General features: G+C 62.3%; 1 protein-coding gene and 1 pseudogene across 1 annotated transcript in view; one reads left to right on the forward strand and one right to left on the reverse strand.

Moving 5' to 3' along the window:
• The window catches only part of KCNN3 (potassium calcium-activated channel subfamily N member 3), a 119,460-nt gene extending 101,015 nt beyond the window's left edge, over window positions 1–18,445 (forward strand). Inside the window, 5 exon segments of the mRNA XM_047704808.1 lie at window positions 4,956–5,066; window positions 12,582–12,709; window positions 13,371–13,440; window positions 18,121–18,371; window positions 18,373–18,445. Of these exon segments, the coding sequence (XP_047560764.1) occupies window positions 4,956–5,066; window positions 12,582–12,709; window positions 13,371–13,440; window positions 18,121–18,371; window positions 18,373–18,409 (597 nt within the window). The 3' untranslated portion in view covers window positions 18,410–18,445.
• Window positions 16,679–17,911, reverse strand: LOC125085899 (uncharacterized; annotated as a pseudogene).
• Window positions 18,446–19,730: the final 1,285 nt, after the last annotated feature.

The raw sequence follows: 19,730 nt of genomic DNA on the forward strand, positions 1-19,730 counted from the left end.
CCTGCAGCCTGGGGCCCTTCGGGCACTGACCTCAGGGACAAGGCCGGAGTGTGGGCCCCTCAAAGCAGAGGAGGCCCTAGGGTCGGGGCCAGAGCAGGAAGGCCCAGCCCTGCCGTCTCCTGCTGGGACACAGCTGTGCCGTCTGCCCCCTGACGGTCCCCCATGAAGCCAGCGGGGCTGGGAGCAGCAGCCAAGCGGTGGGCGGTGGGGCCGGGTCGTGTTGGGTGAGTGGAAGGCCTCAGCACAAAGGCTTCCATCAGTCAGGAGCGTCAGGAGCGGCCTGTCTGGCAGGGCTCCAGCAGCCACCAGGAACCGGGCAATGACCCTTCCAGAAAGTCGTGAAATGCTGCCCTGAGGCCAAAGTCCCCCTGTCTCAGCGGCTCCCGGGCAGGCTCTGTGGCTGGGGCAGCTCTCAGGCCGGACAGCGGATGAGCCCTGCGGGGAGCACAACCCCTCGGCTCCGAGCTGCACCCCCGTGTCTGCCCCGTCTCTGGTCTCTGGGCCTGTGCTCTGACAGAGCCTTGGGCAGGTGGGACCGGCCCCACCCCTGCTCCCTGGGGCGGTCCCAGCTCCGGGTTTGCACCTGCTCCCCCGGTGGCCGGGGCTGTTCTCCCGGCGTGAGCTGTGGCCACAGCGAGAGGACGCACCCAGAGAGGCCTACCCCCTCCCGCGCTAAGAACACAGCCCTTCTTCTCTTTCGCCTAAAATGCGCACCTCACCTCTCCGTTTTCAGGGGCTGCGTGTTCACTGTCGGTGTTTTCACCCACATCCGGGTGCACAACCCCCTCGGGGCAGCCCCAGGGAAGAACCTGGTGGCATCTGTCTTCCTCCCTCCCTCTCTCTCTCTTTCTTTCTTTCAAGATTTTATCTATTTATTTGACAGAGACACAGCGAGAGGGAACACAAGCAGGGGGAGTGGGAGAGGGAGAAGCAGGCTTCCCGCTGAGCAGGGAGCCGGATGCGGGGCTCGATCCCAGGACCCCAGGTCCGTGACTTGAGCTGAAGGCAGCGCCCCTGGTGGCATTTTTCTAACAAACCCGACTCTTCTCGCTGAGTCATTCTTGCCTGGGTTTCGGGGAGCCGCCCTCCCCCCGCCCCCTCCCCCTCCCCCCGCCTCCCGCCGCCGCCCCTCCAAGCTCACAGCCAAGCCCGCACTCCAGGTAGGGCTCCCCGTGCGGTTGCCATGGACACCGCGGCCGGCTCGGCTGCCCGCGGGGAGGGAAGGATCTGTGTGCGGAGCTGTAAATAGTCTTAATCATTGTTTTCTCCCGGCAGTCCCAGAAACGGTGTAATTATCAACCATTAGACAGGGTTTGTGATTGTCTGAGCAACTTGACATTGTTGGCCCAGACCTGGTGTGTCCGAGGGGTTTCGGCCGCAGAAGCCGGTTGGTCAAAACACGCATCTTTCCCTGAAGAATGTCATGACTACGGCGACAGAGAAAGCTGTCGATACTCAGCCTCCAGAGCGGGACGTGGCCACACCCTTCGGCCGGGGTGGAGGTTTTCCTGCTCCGCATCTGGGGGCTCATGGGGTCTCCAGGACCACCTGCTGGGTCAGGACCCTCCCTGAGCTGGGGTCAAACAGACAAGAGCTGTGGGCTGTGTGCAGGGGGAGCCCCAGCCCCCTGCCCGCCGCCCCCACCGCCGCCTCAGGAGAGATGCTCTCTGGGCCGCAAAGGGAACGTGGGGGCAGGTTCTGAGTCGCTGTTCGGAGGCTCAGCAGGACGTGTGCTTCCAGGCAGGGTGAGAAGACCAGCTTCTCCCTGAAACAACTGCTTTCAGACCAGTCCTTACGTGGAGCCTGTGGGAGAAACAGAATCCTGCGTGAAACCCAGGCCCCATCTCGGATGCTGGAGAGGAGGGAGGACTGGTGGGGAGGACCATGCCTACAGAGGCCACTCCTTCCTCCACCCACCCCCATGCTCCTGCTCTCGGAGAACCTGGTCGAGGGGCACCCCGCCCGTCCTGGCCAGAGGAGACCCAGGAGCCCAGCTGCTGTGGACTGTGACTCAGGACTGGGCACATTTGAAGGCAAAAGTCCGAGTCATGGAAGTCATGCCAGTAGCTGCTTACCCTCCTCTGTCCTGCACCGGCTGGCGGGAGCACGCCGAGGCCTGTGTGCCAGGCTCCTACAGCCTCCCCAGGCCGGGACGCACCCTCCCCACAGGGGTCCCCTGACCCCGAGGAACGCAGGTGACCTACAGACCACTTACAAGGGAGCTCAGGAGGAGGGGCGGGCTCCGGTAACGTACCCAGCAGAGAGCCAAAATGGACATGACCTTCTTTTTTCTTTTTTGAAGACTTATTTATTTATTTTAGTGAGAGAGGGAAGCAGAGAGTCTCCAGCAGACTCCCGGGGAGCGCGGAGCCCGGCTGGGGCTCGGTCTCACCACCTGAGATCAGGACCTGAGCCAAAATCAAGCTGTTCAACCAGCAGAGCCGCCAAGCGCCCCTGGACCATTACCCTCTGACTCAGCTCCTGCTTCCTTGTTCCTCCTGCCTTCCTGGCTCAACCCTGTCACCCAGCCTTTCCCTCCTCCCCGGCTCCAGCCCAGCTGGAGTGTCCCCTGTCTGGTGTCTGCTCCAGCGCGCTCCCTGTACCCCTCCCTGCTCCCGTCTCCCCGTCTCTCTCACACACTGTGCAGAGGACCTGCAGTCTGACTGCAGCCACTCACCGCTTGCTGGAGGTTGCCCAGGTCTGACCCCATCTTCGCAAGGTCGCTTCTTAATGGAAATGCCCAAGTGAGGCTTCATTGTGGGCGACTTCTCAAATTACATCCAGCCGATGGATTTTCTAAAAGAAAAATAAATTTGAGAGTATTCCTTGTATCTGTTCAGGTTAGACTTTACGGTTAAGAACCCAGTGCCCCCCAGAGAATTAGCCAAGAGGGAGTCTTGGCATCTTTAAGTCGAAGGAAATTGGAAACATAATCCTGTCCACCCTCCCGTCTCCATGCAGAAATTTATCTTAATCGTACAAAATAGGTGGTTCCTTCGTTAAAACACCGGCTTCCAGTTAGAGGCCCCCTGCACTCGCCGGCTGGGCTGGGAGCCACGGCGGGGGCCAGGGACCCTCTCCCGGACCCTGGAGGTCCAGGCTGGTGCGTGACTGCTCATTTGATGGGGTCCCCAGAGCGGCGTGACGAGTGGGGGGCTCCTCCTCAGCGCCTCTGCCCCCCGCCCCGGCTTGTAGGGGCGACTGAAGTGAGCTCTGCTTTCCTGGCCCCAGGGGAGGCGAGGGAGACACCTCATTTTTAACACTACAATGCGTCCCTCTGTTCGGGCTTGGAACTCCCCACGGAGGAGAGGGACCGTCCTCCATCTGGTTGAGGGGAGTGGAGTGCTCCCCTTCCCCCGGAACAGGGCCTCTAAGCCATGTGCTGCTTTCGAGGCCAAAGTCAGTGACAGCTATGGCTTTTGCAGATCTCCTAAGAGTTGGGCATGGTTTTCCGCAAGACGCAGATGCCAGGAAAACACAGCTGTCCCCAAGCAAGCAAGAAGGCAGAGGGCAGAGAGGGGCTGCTGACACAGACACAGTCCTTTCCAGCTTGCTGTGCTGGGAGTGGGTGGTGGACCCCAGTACCGGGAAGCGGGAGATCATTCGGAGGGCTGGCTGAGGAGCTGGGGGAGGGCGCGCCCCCTTCAGCCAGAGCCTCACACCGGCCAGCCTCGCCTGCGGCCACCCGCTCTCCCCCAGGGCAGGCCGTGTTCCTTTGAAAACGTGCGTCTGGGTGGGTTGCTAAGCCCTTCTGGTAGGCTGAGGTCTGGTTGGCTGACGTCTGTGAGACCAATGAGCTGGAAATGTCGTGGACGAAGCCCTTGCGTCCCGGGACCTCCACGGGCTAAGCCAGGCTCGCAGTAACCACAGTCCAAGTTTGGCCTCTAGACGGTCAATCTTTCCTCTCTTCCCATGAGGGAGGGCAGAGCAGTCCAGGCCAGTGTGCAGGGCTGAGCAGCGGCAGGGCAGGGGCAAGGGTAGGGGCAAGGCATGGCAACTGTGGGGCAGGGGCGAAGTAGGGGCAGAGCAAGGTAAGGTCAGGGCCACAGCAGGGGGAGGCAGGGAGAGGGCAGAGGCAGTGCGGGGTGAGGCAAGGACGACAGAGGGCAGGACTGACTGCTGCCCCTGCAAAGGGATGAGTGTTGGGGGGACCTCTGGGCCTGAGCTCGCGGGCGGTGGGGTCCAGGATGGGCGCTCGGCTCGTGTCTGGAGCAGTCAGGCTAGTGCCCTGAGGGCCCACGGAGGGGGTTCTGTGGGACCCCGTGTGCCCTGCAGGATGAGAACATGGTGGGGGGGACATCCTGAGGGCTGCGGCAGGCTCCCCCGAGCCAGGGTCTGGGTGGGAGCTGTGTGTTCCCACAGTGTCTGCGGCGAGTGTCCTAGAAGGCCCTCGGGTCACAGCCAAGTGCAGAGCAAGCCCCGTCCCAGAGCTCGCACACTCACGCCAACCCTGTTCCCCCGGGGGTGCAGCCCAGGGTGCGGTGTGGGTGCGGTGTGGGTGCAGTGTGGGTGCAGTGTGGGTGCAGTGTGGGGTACAGTGTGGGGTGCATGGCTGGAGCTCTGTCACCGGACTCTGGTGTCAGCACGGCCTTCTGTCTTCCTGGCCCCCTTATCTGGAGCCGGTGGTGGGCTGGGACGAGCAGGAGGGAGACCGGGCCTGGTGTCGGGATCCTTTGCCCCCGTGAATGTCTGCTGTTTAAATTCCCCTAACCCTAAGTCCCCACCCACCCCCGCCACTAGCAGCTGGCGGGGCCTCCGAAGAGGTCAGCCCAGAGGCTCAGCTGGGAGCAGGTCAGGCTCCTCCTCGGGCATGGCAGTCCGGGCCCGACCGGCCAGAGACCCCAAGCACCCCCACGCTCCTGGAAGCCCACGGTGGGCCCGGCAGCAGGCGGGGGGCACAGTATTCCACCTGCAGCCGCGCCATCACGTGCTCTCCCCGCTTCTGCCCCCCACAGGGTGCGGGCTGCACCGCCCTGGTGGTGGCCGTGGTGGCCCGCAAGCTGGAGCTCACCAAGGCCGAGAAGCACGTGCACAACTTCATGATGGACACGCAGCTCACCAAACGGGTAAGCACCGCTGTGCGCGCCTCGTCGGGGCCTCCGGCCGCGTGTGCAGGAGACGGCCGCGCACTGCCGGTCAGGGCCGCGCCTCTCCACTGGGCCGGGCGTCAGGGCCCAGACACCTGCGAATGGCTTCCACGCAGGGAGCGTGCCGTGTCGCATTCCGGGCTCCCGTCTCCCACCAAATCACCATGCGGTTTGGACCACCTAAAGGTTTTCCTGACAACGGACGTCTGGTGGCGCGTCCACAGCCTCCGCTAACGGCCGGGAGCCGGTCACCCGGCGGGAGACGGCGTTAGGAAGGGTCATGGAGTCCTGTCTCTCTTTTGTTTGTTTTTTAAGTGTATTTATTTAACTCCTCTCTACATCGAATGTGGGGCTCGAACTTGCGACCCCAAGATAAAGAGTCTTGTCCTCCTCTGACTTAGAGGGCGGTAGAGTGTTAGAAACGATATTGTATCTAAATCCAATTGTTTTTAAAAAAATCTTTAAAGACGCTCATCCCAGCAGAGCCCCCGTTTCTAAATGACATTCATCGAAGTGTCCTCCGGTCCCCCTTGGGGGCTTCCGGGCAAAGCTTCTCCCTGTGGTTGAGGACGCACAGGAGCGGGGGATGGGAGCTGAAAGTCTGCCACAGCTGGACTGTCCAGGAAGGGACAGAAACCGGTCCTTCCAGGACAACAGCCGGATGAGCAGGGCAGGGGCTGTTCCGTAATGACCAGGTCGATGGAGAATTCTCTAGAGCTGCAGGCCGGACAGAGGTCAGCTAGAGGATGTCGTGCAAAACTCCTCTTTCTGAGATGAGCATTGGAGCCCGTGCGGGGGGCTGGGCCGCTGTGACCCGTCCTCCAGGTTCAGGACTGGAGTGGGCGAGGGGACCCCCGAGCGAGCAGGAGCCGGTCTGGGTTTTTTGAATGTCAGATAGGACACCGTGTGTGGCCGCTGCAGCCGGGAAAGCAGCATGGGCAGCAGAGTCGGAGGCAGGGTGAGAAGGGAGTCTGGGAGGCCAGTGCCATGGCCTCAGCCTCTGCGCTTCTCAGCAGAGCTCCCCGCGGGGCTGAGTGTTGGGTCTTCGGTTCCACGTATCGGATCCTTCAAGGAGGCTCCCAGCTGTGCAGAGGCCCAGGCCCCGGCCGACGTCCAGCCTGGTCCAGCCGGGTCCAGCTGGGGCCCGGTGTGTCGGAGGTACAGCAGGAGCAAACGTCACATCCAGATGGCCCGGCGCGGGGCTGTTCCGTGGCTTCCTGGGTGGGCCTCACCCGGAAGCCGGTGGCCCAGGGATTCCCTTAGGCCCCACAATACGCACATGAGTCCGGCTCGGTGCGGAGCACGTTATGTGTGACTGGCCCGCCGTGCAGGGTGATGGGGGGGAGGCAGGGGTGCGAGCAGGTGCTTGTGCCTGCAGCACCTTCCTCAGAGCAGGGAGCCAGCGGTGCGGTCCGCGCATTCTGGTCCGCTTCAGGACATCGGCGCTGCCCCGGTGCTTCGTGCCGCCCACGCTCCCTCGTGCCTCGCCCCGCGGGTCAGACGGGAGGGGGAGCCCAGCCAAGGAGAGCCCGCTCCTTCGCGCGGCGGGAAAGTGGACAGTCCGCCTGCGCCCGACTACGGAAGGACCACGCCGTGGCCGCGGATCCCATCCTTCAGAAGTAATTCTGTAAATCCTCCTCAAGGCCACTCAGTTTTGAAAAGTAGGGCTGAAAACCAAATCAACACACACGTGGGCCCATCCACCAGCACCAGGTGCCTTTGAACTGAACCCATCTCACTTTTCTGAGGACACTTCAGTCCACTGAAACGTCCCTTTAATGTCTAGAATCTTCTCCCGGGGGGGCCAGCACCACGAAGGGGCGGCTGCTGCAGAGCCAGGGTTCTTGGAGCCGGCGGCACCGGCCGGCCTGGGGCTTCCAGAGGCTCCTCGCCAAAACCCTGCCGGAAGGAAGGTGCCGGTGAACTTGGCAAGCCCTGCCCGCCGCTCCCCGCTCCCCGGGGCTGGCGGTGGCCTGGACATAATCAGAAACCTTCTCGAGGGCGGGTCACTCGTGTGTCCCACAGATAAAAGCCATCTATTACGACAAACACAGGCAAACCTAATTCTTCAAACACCTAAGCAAACAGAGAGAGAGAAGAATTGTGATTTATTAGTCCTAAAAATAGGCAGACGGTTCTAGCTTACGTGTCCTGCCAGGCTTGCTGTCCCAGCACCAGCCTCACGGTGGCCCTGAGAGTCACTCCTGTGTGAGCGAGGAGGGGGCAGGGCCGGCTGGGGGCACTGGGGAGGAGCTCAGGTCCTGGTTCTCCTGAGCCCACGGCCTTCTCGCCACTTGTGTAGCTGGTTGACTCTGGAGGCATGAGATCCGGCACTTAGTGCGACCAGACCTTCCCGTGCTGACCTCCCCGTGTCGCTGCCACTGCCGTTCCCAGACTATCATTTCTGGCTGCCCTTCGGGCTGGTAGATAACAGGTGAAGGCCGCACAGAGAGGCTTTAAGAAGGGTTCCAGCTCCCCGCTTTCCCTACACGAGGCTGCGTGCGCCCGTGTCTCCGTTGTATGGAACTAGCCATGCCCATCATTGGATCACCGGCTGGACACCACCCTCTGCTCCGGGGACACCCAGACGGGCACCAGGCGGGTCTTGCCCTCAGAGCACACCCACTCTTCTAACCAGCGGGCAGGCTGCCCACGGGCGCGTGGCTTCCGCTGCGGCACAGACGGGAGATGTTCTGTTTGCCGTGTCGACTGTCCCCACGGGACCTCGGGCAGGTCCACAGTGCACCGCTGGCCGAACACTGCGTGCCCTGCCCCTGCCGTGGGGTTTCCTGAACTTTACCGACGTGCATTTCCCCACGAGGTCAATGAGTAAGACCAAAACCGAACTCCCGTCTTCCCTTCGCTAGTTCCTTCTCCCGACTCCCCTGGTCTTCAGGCCTGGGCGCCCAAAAGCACCTGGGACTCTTCTCTGCCCTGGTCTCCGGGGCCAAGCAGCTCCCTGGCCTGCTTCCACCTCGCCGTGGCCATTCCCGCACGCCGGCTGCTCCAGGCCCACTACCCAGCACACTCAACTCTGCCCCAGGTGTCGCTGCCTCCCCCTTCCTGAGCCTCCCTGACCCCAATCGTCCTGCTCTTTGCTTCCCTGTGGGCCCCTCTGAGGCTCCCAGGCTCAGCGATGAGCATGTCACCACCCTGTTCAGGACCTTAGTAACCCCCAGACCTACCGATTCACGCTAAAGGAACCTTTTCTTTGATTACGAGCAGATGCAAAAGTTTTATCACAATCCTGCTGAAACGCCTTTTCTTCTAGCCGGATAATTCAACGGTTTTCTCCTCACAGGTCTTAATCTCTTAAGAATTTATCAAGTAGTTGACAGATCAGCTGTCAGTACTAACCCCCCAGAAAGGGCCTGTAAAACACCTCGGTCACAGAGCCCTGTCCCAGACAGGTTTGGGACAGGCTGACTTTACAGAGAGTCCTGCAGACACAGCTGCTGAGCCGGAAGGAGTCCAGGGGACGAGGCTCGCAGCCAGACCCCAGCTGGGGCGGCCGGCATGTGGCCTCCAGCCCCAACCCCATGGGTTTTCCAGAGCAGTGGGTTCCTGGGGACATGGCGTGGGGGTTGGGGTCCCAGGCCTGCTGGGGCAAAGAGCCGGTTGGGCAGCTAACCCCCAGAGCACCGTGCCGATGGAATGCACAGCTGAGCACCAGCGGTCACCCTGCTGTGCAGGGCAAGGAGCTCCGAACCCCACGTCCCATGGCAAAAACACCGCCCTCCTGCCCTCCTCGCTCCCGGCCCCAAGCTCCCACCAGCCACATGGCCCAGCCCAGTTCTGAGCCTGAGACCAGCAAGCAGAGAAGCCTGAGAGGGGGCACAGGACAGGGCTGGACAGGCTGGAGAGAGGGTGGGAGCGGAGAGGGGAAGGGAAGCCGCGGGAGGTCTCTGAGGGTCAAGGCGAGCTCACAGAGCAAGGCCCCCTCCCCAGTCCTGTCCCTCACCAACGCCTTCAGTCAAGTGTTGAAGGAGGACTGATCCACAGGTTCTCGGACATGATGCTCACCAGCTTTCGGGTCACCTAAACCCGACCCAGGGGCTCCTTGAACCCACTTCTGTCACTCCCACTTGCCAGGCCTGTTCTGCGTTCTCTCCCCTCCCAGCCTCACCCCAGGGAGCTTTCTTCCCTGGAGGCTCATGGGGAGGTGTCCCTGAGGTTTCTAGAAGTGTCCGTTCTAGGCTGTCTCGTGTCTTCCTGCAGCTGGGAGGGTGGCCTGAGTAAGCCTCGGGTCAGGAGCTCAGGGAACAGAGCATTTTCTCTGGCTGGGGTGGGGGGGTGGGGAGGAAGCTCCCATCCCGTGGCGGGAGGACACCCGTGGAGCTGCCTGGAGTGGAAGAGCCCATGGCCAGTCTCTGTGCGCAGAGGGTCCCCGTGTGGTCACTGCTGTGTGCTGTCTCTTCGCCCGAAGCTCTCAGTCATGATACTTACTACCTGACCCCAGAGGTCACGGACAGCCTGGCCAGACGGTGAGCCCCCGAGAGCCGAGTGCTCCCTCTTCAGAGCCGGCTCTGCGTGCTCGGTGCTCCTTGCTGTGGGAAGGAGTGAGAAAGTGAACTGAGTCTCAGGGAGGCTGAGTGGCAGGACGGGAAGGGGGCACAGCCCCTTGTGTGGGTTCTCTGGGGGCTGATGAGGCGCTGGACACAGCCTGGGGCACCGTGAGTGCTCAGGGTGGGCAGCCGCTACCACCGCTCATGCCAGCTCCCTGCGCCGGGCCCAGCCTTGCATGAAGGTCCCCAAGCCCGCGCTCCAGCCGCCCTCAGAGGGGACACGCACACGGTTCGGGTCTAGAACGCGTGCACCCTGGCAAGCAGTCAGCTCGCGTGAGTACGTGTTTGGGGAACAGAAGAGCCAGCTCCCATGTGCAGGCAGGACCGTCGGACGGCAGCCAGCCTCCCTCAGCCCTGCGCGGCCCCTGGACCCCGGCCCCAGGAGTAGCTTGGGTGGCCCTGCCCGCCAGGAGCGCTGAGAGGGTGCCGAGCCCCCACAGGCGCTCAGCGGATCCCAGGAGGGACACACGACCTCAGCTGCTCCTCCCCCCGATGGTCAAGGTCGTCAGCCGCGGGACTTGGCTGCGGCATTTCTGGTTGGTCGGTGGGGGTCTCGGCGCCCTCAGAAGCTTGTGTCTGCTTCTCTCGGGGCGTTGACTTGCTGAGCCTTGTACCAGGCTCTTTGCTGTCAGTCAGCTGCAGAGTCTGCACCGAGGCCGTCCTTTAATGCTGCTTTCCCGAGCACACGGGCCTCCCGTTCCCGCCCACGATGCTGCCGCCCCAGCGGGCCATGACCTCCTGGCCTCGCGCAGGCCGAAGAGAGTGGGGGGCCCGGGCGGGCCGCTCCGTGACACGGCCCCGCGTGAAAGAAAAGGCTAATGTGTCTCCGGTTCCTCGATCCTGGGAAACAGGAAACGGTGCTGCGGAGAGCGGGCGTCTCGGCGGGTCACTCTTCAGGGCGTGCGGGAACCTTCTGTTCGTCGTGGCCCCGGCCCTTGTGGCCCCTGTGCGTGCCTTGCCGTCAGCCGGCCTGGTGACTCTGGCCCGGGCGACTGTCTCCGCCGAGCGCCCTCCTCCTGGCTAGGCTCTGGGCTCGGTGACGCCGCCGGAGCCCGTGCGTGCTCGGTTCGGGTCGGTCAGCACAGGCTTCGTGGCGTCCGTCTGTGTCTCGCTTTGCTCCTCCATAAAATCGGGGTCGTCCCAGGGACCGGCAGGTTTGTGGGGAGCAACCCCCATGCGCGGGAGGCGCTCAGACCTGTGCCAGCCCCGCGTCCGTGTCCCCATCCCTGCCTCCTGGGGGCCTCCTGCACACCTGAGGGTCAGGCTCCGCTTGGCCCACCTGATAGGGTGAAGCCTTTGTTCAGTGACTGGAAGAACTGGGTCACCACCGTGGCTTTGCCGCTCCAGCCGCTCCCCAGCAACACCCACGCGAGTGTCCACGGCCATCCACCAGGGCGCTCCTGGCTCGGCCGGCCTCCCGGGCAGGATGCGTGGGGAGCGGGGGCTCTGCCGTTGTCCTCGCCACCGAGACAGGCTTTTTCTCCCGTTTTTCTGTGACGCCTGTCCTGGAACCTAAGCACCCAGGAAAAGTGAAGAATTCACCCATCAGGAGAAGCCTGCGGAAGTACGCGGTCTACAGAGAGAGCCGGGGCCGGGGGGCCTCCCACGCACCCCTCCCTTGTCCAGGAGGCTCCTGTCCACTCGGGCCTGGACAGACCCCATGTCCGATGCTCACCGGGGCGCTCCCTGTCTCTGGTGTCCGCTCCCCACCACCTGCTTCCTTTCAGGCGAGGAAGCATCAGAAGTGGGCAATTAAGTCATCGAAAACCATTTTCACGGTGGATTTTACTGAACAAGAAAGCTGTGTTTAAGTCACTTAGACATTTCTGAGAAGACTGAGGTGTTCTTTCAAAAACATCCCTTCAGCGCCAGGGAAAAGCATAACCAGCCGCGGTAATAAATTTTTAAAACGTATACACAGAAGTGACCGGCCTGGACAACCGTGCCGCCCAGGCCTTCCCGCACGCCCCAGCACCCTCGCAAGGTCCCATCTGCTGTGTCGGTTGGAAGGAGAGGCCCCAGGCTCCCTGGCTTCGTGAAGATCTTCCCTGGCTGCTGCCTCAGATTCTTCCAGGCAGAGTGACGGACCCACAGCCCCGGCCTGTGGGCCTGGCCTGTCTGCGCAGCTCACAGAAAGGGGAGCCTTTCCTCACGAAGCCGTAAAACTTGTTTCCTCTTGCTCTTGTTACTGTCTGTGTTTGGATTAAAATTTTGTCCCCTGCCGTCTGGATGTCATCAATGCGTCCCAGCTCCGGGGAGAGCCAGTGGCATCAGCGGTGTCCACGTCAGCAGATGGCAGCCCCACGGATCGGAGCGCGTGGCGGCCGCACCCACGAGGAGCCCAGCTTGGTGAGGACGCGCCGCTGGCTTCGCAGCCAAGGATCTTCACTGAGTTTCAGACGTTGCTTTGAAATGGTGTCAGTTTTAAGCCAATTACATTTACGTGTAAAATTACAGTGTAAACAGTGTAAATGTTTTTGGCCATTTGGAAAAGGACACGATGGGCTGGCAGAGGCCTCCCGCTCCATTTGTGGGAAAGGCATTTCCTCAAAGAGACCTTTTAAAATCTCCAGCTGATGGGAAAGCTGTTCAGTGTCTGAACCCAGGAAAGGCACCAGGCGGTAAGAGGAAATGTCAGGTGGAGTGTTGGGGCTCTGCTCGCCCACGGGGCGCCCGGCCCCCGGGGCGGGGGCCAGTCTGAAGTCATTAAGAAGGAAACCGCTCCGGCCCGTCCACTGTGTCCAGGACGGGAGTCGTAGGAGATGAACCGTGACCCTCCTTTCTAAGAGTTCGTGAATCAGGGAAGGGAACCACAGATCTGGGCTGAACTGTGTCCTTATAAGGTCGACGGTCTCAGCCGCAGCCAGAGACAGAGGGCGCGAAACCAGGAAACCACCTGCGACCCGCTTGCCTTATTTGTCTTCCCCAGATCAAGAACGCAGCGGCCAATGTCCTCCGGGAAACGTGGCTCATCTACAAGCACACGAAGCTGCTGAAGAAGATCGACCACGCCAAAGTCAGGAAGCACCAGCGCAAGTTCCTGCAGGCCATCCACCAGTGAGTGGGCGGGGCGCCCGCCGGCCATGCCCAGCACCTCCTGACCCGGGGCGCGGGGGACACCTGTGCAGGGTGTCCGACAAGCCCCGGGGGCCGTGAGCCGCACCCAGATCGCTCTGTTTCTCTGTTTACGGCGGCTGCAGCCAGAGGGCCCAGCTATGGCGGGGAGAAGGGTACAAGCCTGCGGGGACACCCCCTGACACGCCCCCGGGGGCACCTGTGGTTAACACTTTCCAGAACAGAGGCCCTTGACTGTGGGGTGGAGAAGGAGGGAGGAATGTGGTCTGGGGTGGGAGGCTTCAAGTGGCACCGAGCCAGGGAGGTGGCCTGGTAGTAACGGCGAGGATAGCAGTCACTACATGGAGACAAGATCCACTTTCCTGGGGACCCGGGAAACCCATGACCAAGGCCCCAAGACTGAGACCCCGTGACCAAGACTGAAGCCCCATGATTGAGTCCCCATGATTGTGACCAAAGCCCCGTGATTGACGTCCCGTGATCGAGGCCCCGTGATTGTAACTGAGACCCCGTGATCGTGACCTTGGCCCCTGGGAATCCTGCTGCGTTCCAGAGTCAGGTGCATTGGTTCAGTTGTGGAATGTGTAGGTGAGGCTAAGCCATCGTGGGCTTGGGGGTGCAGCACTCACTCTCTTCTCCACAGACTGAGGAGCGTCAAGATGGAGCAGAGGAAGCTAAGCGACCAGGCCAACACGCTCGTGGACCTCTCCAAGGTGAGTGGCGGAGCCCAGAGTGCTCTCGGACTCTTGGCTCTCTCCTGTGGCTGCAAGGACCCGGCTGCGTCCCAGCCGCGTGGTGCCGAGCCGGGAGAGCAAGGACAGCCCCTCCTTAGGCAAAGCAGTCCAGGGTTGAGTTCCTGCCAGGGGTTCTACTGACGGGAAACCCAGCCATGGTCACGGTGCAGCCACGGGTCTGCCCACACCTGTGGGCATGTCTGCGCCCGTGGGTGGGTTTGTCCATGCCCGCGGGTCTGTCCGCGCCCACAGGTCTGTCTGTGCCCTTGGGTCTGTCCGCGTCCATGGATGGGTCTGTCCATGCCCATGAGTCTATCTGTGTGCCCGAGTCTGTCCATGCCTATGGGTGGGTATGTCCGTGCCCGTGGGTCTGTCTGTGCCTGTGGGTCTGTCCACGCCCGTGGGTCTGTCTGTAGCTCCCTCCTCTCGTGCTGTGCAATGACGATGCCCCAGAATGAGCTCGACTTGCAGGGACGCAGCCTACCAGGCCCACCTGGGGACATGGGGACCACACTGCCCGGCACGTGGCGGTAACACCTGGCGGTTCGGTTTGCTGCCTCCTCTAATCCTTCCAGACCAGCTTTTCCGGCCCCCGGCTGGTGGTGGGGAGGGCATTACTTTACTTCTCAAGAGGCAGGTTCCCCCACAGTGAGCATAAAGGCCGGGTCAAACGTGAAAACTCTGGGAGCCCCAGGACTCAGCGCCCCATGGCCTTTAGGCCATTCCGCATTTCCGGTGCAGACTGGCCATAAATACCGTGAGCTCCATAAAGAAGCCTGCCTCTCCTCTCTGAGAACACGGCAACCAAGAACGGAAGACCCCCTTCGGGCTGAGCTGGGGCTGCTGCTCCCCCAGCACGGCCCCTCCCCTCACAGCCTCTCTGTAAAGATTGTACTTCAAGCGTTCAGCCCAGGGCCAGGATGGCAGAACATTCCGGCAATGTCAGTTATCATCATGGAACCCATTCCCTGGGTGACCCAGAGCTACCGTCCTGGGCAAATTTGCAGCCTGTGGAAGAAGAGGCAGTTGCCGTCACCACATGCAGGCGCCTTGCTTGGTGACGGGCTCAGGCCCGAGCCAGGGCCTCCCCAGCCAGGCAGGGGGACTGCGGGCAGGGATGGCGTGGGCGCACAGCTCCGGGAGGCCCTCGGGCCTGTGTGCCGACGGCTGGCTGCTGCCGTGGAGCTGGGGCCCTAGAGCCTGGATGTGGGGGACGGCAGGGGACACTGGATGGTGGGTGGGAAGCCCTCAGGGTCTCAGGTATCAGGAAGCACCAGAAGTAGGTTTACAAATGGAGGCATTTCTTAGAATGACAGAAGGAAGCCTCATTCCAGAGCCTCAGAGCAGTGGGCCAGACTCGAGGGGGGCCACGGAGAAGGGGCCACAGGCAACCCCCACGCTGGGGGAGGGGCTCACCCTCTCTTTCCTCTCCTGTGCAAGAGCCTGCTTCAGGCCTGTCCCTGCTGACCCCTCTGCACTGTGGCTTCTGTCTCCCGGGCAGACACGGGAGCCCCGTCCAGAGAACTCCTGCTCTCGCTCCGGCCGCCGGTGAGGACACAGTGGCCTTCTGGTGGTCTCGGCTCTGAACTCTCAGAGATGCGGTGACTGGCCAGGCCGGTCACGGGTCCGCACTCAGACCAGCCAGCGGCAGCCAGGAGGAGAGCCGTGCAGGGCAAACCCAGCGGTTTTGGCAGTGCGAGGCAGGAGTTCTCAGCCTCCTGCACGCCCCAGACTTTCCCCCACAAGGAGCGGCTCTCCCACCTCCCCTCACCTGGCAGGACACACTGTTGCCGATGTTCTCCTGGGAACATCAGGCAAACCGACATCAAGCCGGCATCGCGTCAGTACCTCTCACAGCGCCTCCCAGAGATGCGGCCCTGGGAGCAGCGGGCTGGACGCCCCAGGAGCAGCGTGCCTCCAACGGCTGTCCTTGCACTCGCCAAGTCGGTCTCGGGGACTCACATGGGGACTGAAACCTCATCAGTAATCGGCAGTGAATTGCCTAGAAGAAGAGGTGTGTAGGGAAGGGCGAAGGGGGCCTCTGCAGGACTGCCGTGGGGACGGGGTGATCCCAGATGGGGGGCTCTGCCTCCACCCGCTCCATCCCGGGGACTCACCCAGGCCCCTGGCTGCAGCTCAGTGCCTTTGGGTCCACGTGCCCCGTCCGCCCAACCCCGCACCTTATCCCCAAGCAGCAGAGCAGGCGACACGGCTGTGTTCTGTCTGTGCTGTGTCCTCCAGGCCCGCCACCTTCCCACCACTGCTCCTCAGTCCTCACTAGGTCAGGAAAACGGTATACAGGCTCGAGATGCCATTTTCGAGAGGGAACAGTGACCTCACAGGGCGGCAGTGTGAGCAGGACTTGGGTCTTTTCGGGCTGGAGGCAGTTTCTCTCACTGGAACGTAAACAGAATTCCTAGCGTCTGAGGCTCGAGGACCCAGTAAGAAGTGTCTGTGGAGGACCGTTGTCAATGACACAGAGGTTTTGCAAGTGGTAGTTCTCATGATGAGCACTGACGAGGAGGCCAGGATCCAAAGGGACAAAGTGGCCGCCCTGAGGTCCGGCAGCCGAGACCCAGGGCCCGGGCCCCGCGCAGACACAGGGAGTGGCCTGGACACCCCGGGAGCCGCGTGCATCCGATGGCCGCCCTTGCACTTGCCGAGTCTGGTCTCCACCCGGGCGTCCTGCCCCAGCCCGGCTGCCTCCCTCCCACCTCTGTGGTGGCCCCGTCCCCACCCCTCTCCAGCCCTCATGCTTTGTCACCTTCTTAAACTCTGCCTTTCCCTCTCACCTCCCTCCCTCCCCCCATGGCCACGGCTTCAGAGGCTTCTGCATCTGGCTTGGAGTAACTTGGAGTTTTGGGCAAATAGGATCGCGACGTGACCGGCAGGGGACCCTCAGCCCTGAGGGCCACACTACCTGGGAGGGGGCGGGGGCCACAGAGCAATGGCCTGCAGCCACAGGGAGTGAGAGACCCAGGGGCTGAGGGTTCACAGGGCAGTCACTTGTTAGCTGACAGGGAAGCATAGGTGACTGCTCTCGGGGCTGATTATAACCAGAAAGTGGCCTGATGGGGGAGCCATCGGACCACGGGACAGCCTTGGGGGTGCACCTGCGGGTGGTGACGGCCCTGAGGGTGCACCTGCAGGAGGGACAGGTTGGAGCGCAGGTGGCCCGGTCGCCATTGAAGGAGCCGGGTTTGAGGGATGTGGGAGGGCTCAGTGGGGCTTTGTGCTGGGGCGGTTGGGGCTCCCAGATCCGTGTTCGGGCAGCCGGAGGGAACGGTGCCCGGGCCTGAGCCCCTTCTGTCAGCTCTGCTCTGACCCAGTTTTACGACATAATTCTCAGAAGGCAAGTTCATTGGATTCCTTTAAAGAGTCCTTTGTGTCTCAGCGCCCCGGGGACTCCCCCATGGGCCCCCCGCCCTCCTGGCCTCCCACAGGATTCACTCCCAGGCAGTCCTGGGTGGGGGCCCCCGGGCTCTTCCTTCCTTCTCTTCAGCCACACAGTCTCCTTGGTAAATGCTAAGAAACCTTCTAGGTACCTGGGAATACTTCGTGTTGTGACCGTCTGTCCCATCAGTGGAATTCCTACATCGGGCCGAGGGTGGAAGGGACCCAGACCTGCCTCCCTCGCTCACCCATTTGTCCGAGGACCTCCTTCAGGGCCAGCCCCCACCCCCAGGGCGTGTGTCTGTATGTTTGTGCGTCTCTTAGTTGAGCATCTCCCACAAGCCAGGTGCTGTTTAGGCCCTTGAGACACATCAGTGACACGGCCGGCAAAGGCCTGTCCCTGAAGGAGGGTCCCTCCCAGAGGGTGACGGCAGCCTAGCCCAGGTGCTGCAGAACCTGGAGGTTCTGTCACTCGTGCAACAGAAGGTGGGAGAAAAGGGGTCAAGCTGAGCGGGTTAGCAGGATCGGGAGTGGGGTGCCGTGTGGAGCAGGGCCAGGACTCGGGGAGACAGCAGTGAGGCGGGACGGTTACTGCTGGGCCCATTCGGGAATGAAGGAGACAGGACAGGGTGGGGGGTTGTCTGAACCGCAACAGATGGACAAAGGCCTCCGCCGGCCCACGGGAGCTCTGGGGGTGGACTGGCCCTTCGGGATGTCCCAGATAGGACAGCAGACCTCTTGTGGCCCAGGCAGTCGGGGGGCTGCGACCCCACACGGCAGGTCCGTGTGGCTGCAGGCCAGGCCCGCGGTGAGTCTCCGCGTCCGGCATGTCTTCTGGCGGCCCGAGCTGCTGGCATCCGACGGGCAATAGCGTCATGACTATGTGACGTTGTTACTCCTATTTTATAAGGAAGCCAAGGCCCAGTCTCGTCCTGGCACTGGCCCACGGCAAGTCCCCGCGCCGTCCACCGCCCAGCATGGCGCCCCCTGACCACGAGGCTCCCGCAGCCTCTGAGCCAAGAGGTCGGTCTGCAAGGACGCGGGGACCAGCGAGACTCGCCCATCTTCTTCCCCAGGACGCCCCCACCACCACCACCCCGCGCCCTCCCGCGTTCCTGCCCGCACTGCGGGCCTTCTTGTGGGCGGGCCGGGCCGCACGTGCTGGTGTGGACGTGGCTCCTGCTGTGATCTGGGAGCACGTCCTTTCTCCAGCCGCGGGGCCGCCTGCAATGACCGCGGTGTCCCGTCCCCCGTCTCCCCGTCCAGATGCAGAGCGTCATGTATGACCTGATCACGGAGCTCAATGACCGGAGTGAGGACCTGGAGAAGCAGATCGGCAGCCTGGAGTCCAAGCTGGAGCACCTGGCTGCGGGCTTCGGCTCCCTGCCCCTGGTCATCGCCGACGCCCTGCGCCAGCAGCAGCAGCTCCTATCCGCCCTCGCCGAGGCCCGGGCGGGCCCCGCGGGTGCCACCCGCACGCCCCCGCCCTCCGACAGCCCCCTCGGGTCAGCTCCACCTCCTTCCCGCCCCGTACACGAGCTCAAGCAGTTGCTAGAAAACCCCCCCCAGAAGCATTACCCATAGGTCTTAAGATGCAAATCAACTCTCTCCTGGTCACTTTGCCATCCAGGACCCACCGGACCAGGGACCGTGAAGAGGAGAGACCGAGCTAATTACCCGACTCGTGCCCATTCAGCGTGCTTGGTTCGACATGCCTTGAAACCAGAAATCTAATCTCTGTTTAGGTGCCTCCGCTTGGGAGCAGGAAGAGGAAGTGGCAGGACCCGGCCCCAGGCGGCGCCCTGACTGCAGGGCTGGGGCGGAACAGAAATCCACGCTCCACCTCAGGTCTCGGGGAGGGGCGGGGCAGGGCGGGTGCAGCAGGGCGGCCGGCGGAGGAGCCCAGGACAGGGCCCCTCAGGGGTGGTGTCAGGCTTGGGCGGGGGTCCCTCACCACTGGGGTCCTGAGCACACCCCTCTCCATGCCTTTTGTCTCAGAAAGCCTCTGGACGACAAAAGGCAGGGAGAGCCCCACAACCTGCAGAAACAGATGTTCCTTCCTCCCATACTTTAACCAGTCATAAAACCCAATTTAGACTAAAAAAGAGAGAGAGAGAGAGAAATAAAAAGCCAGATTTTGCTGTGTGTCTACAAGTGTGTGCACGCACACCCCTACACTCAACGCAGGCCTGGCCTGGCTTGAGCCCGACCCGAAGAGACGGGGACCTGACACCTTGTCCCGCACACAGCAGGCACCAGACGCATGTGGAGTTGCCTTGAATCCGAGTGCGGGTGCCTTCGGCTCAGGTAGTCTGCTGGCATCGGGCACATTCTGGGCTTCCCTGAAGATGGGGACCCCTTCAGACACGGCCCAGGCTCCCGGCCTGGACACACACCAGCCTTGCTGGTTTTGAGACGAATGCCGGCCACACTTGCCAGCTTCTGGAGAGAGAAGCAGACTTCTGAAAATAACAGCCTGTGCCGAATTTTCTCCTTATATCCAAACTGCTGTGTTCCAGGGGAGCAGGTGACCTGCGTGCGTCCATGTGGGGAGGGGGCGTACGCACACAGGTACAGCCCCGGGAGACCCCCTAGAGGAGGTGTGGGGCCTCCGCTCAGCCTCGGGCACCTGGCAGCACTGCTCCTGCCTCAGGGGTTAGGAGCGCAGAGCTGGGACACGTGGTGGTGAGAGGCCACATGGCCCCTCCTCTTGACCCGAGACCCAAATGAGAGATGCTGGGAACCAGGGAGCTTGTAGGGAGGCCTGTGGGTTAGGGGAGGGGCCACAGATCTGTCAGCAGCCTGTTCCTACTGTATTTTGTTCATCTTGGTGCAAATGCATTCAAATTTGTCTCAAACTCCAAGAAACTTGAGAA

The sequence above is a fragment of the Lutra lutra genome, chromosome 15 (genome assembly GCF_902655055.1).
Source record: "Lutra lutra chromosome 15, mLutLut1.2, whole genome shotgun sequence".
NCBI lineage: Eukaryota > Metazoa > Chordata > Mammalia > Carnivora > Mustelidae > Lutra > Lutra lutra.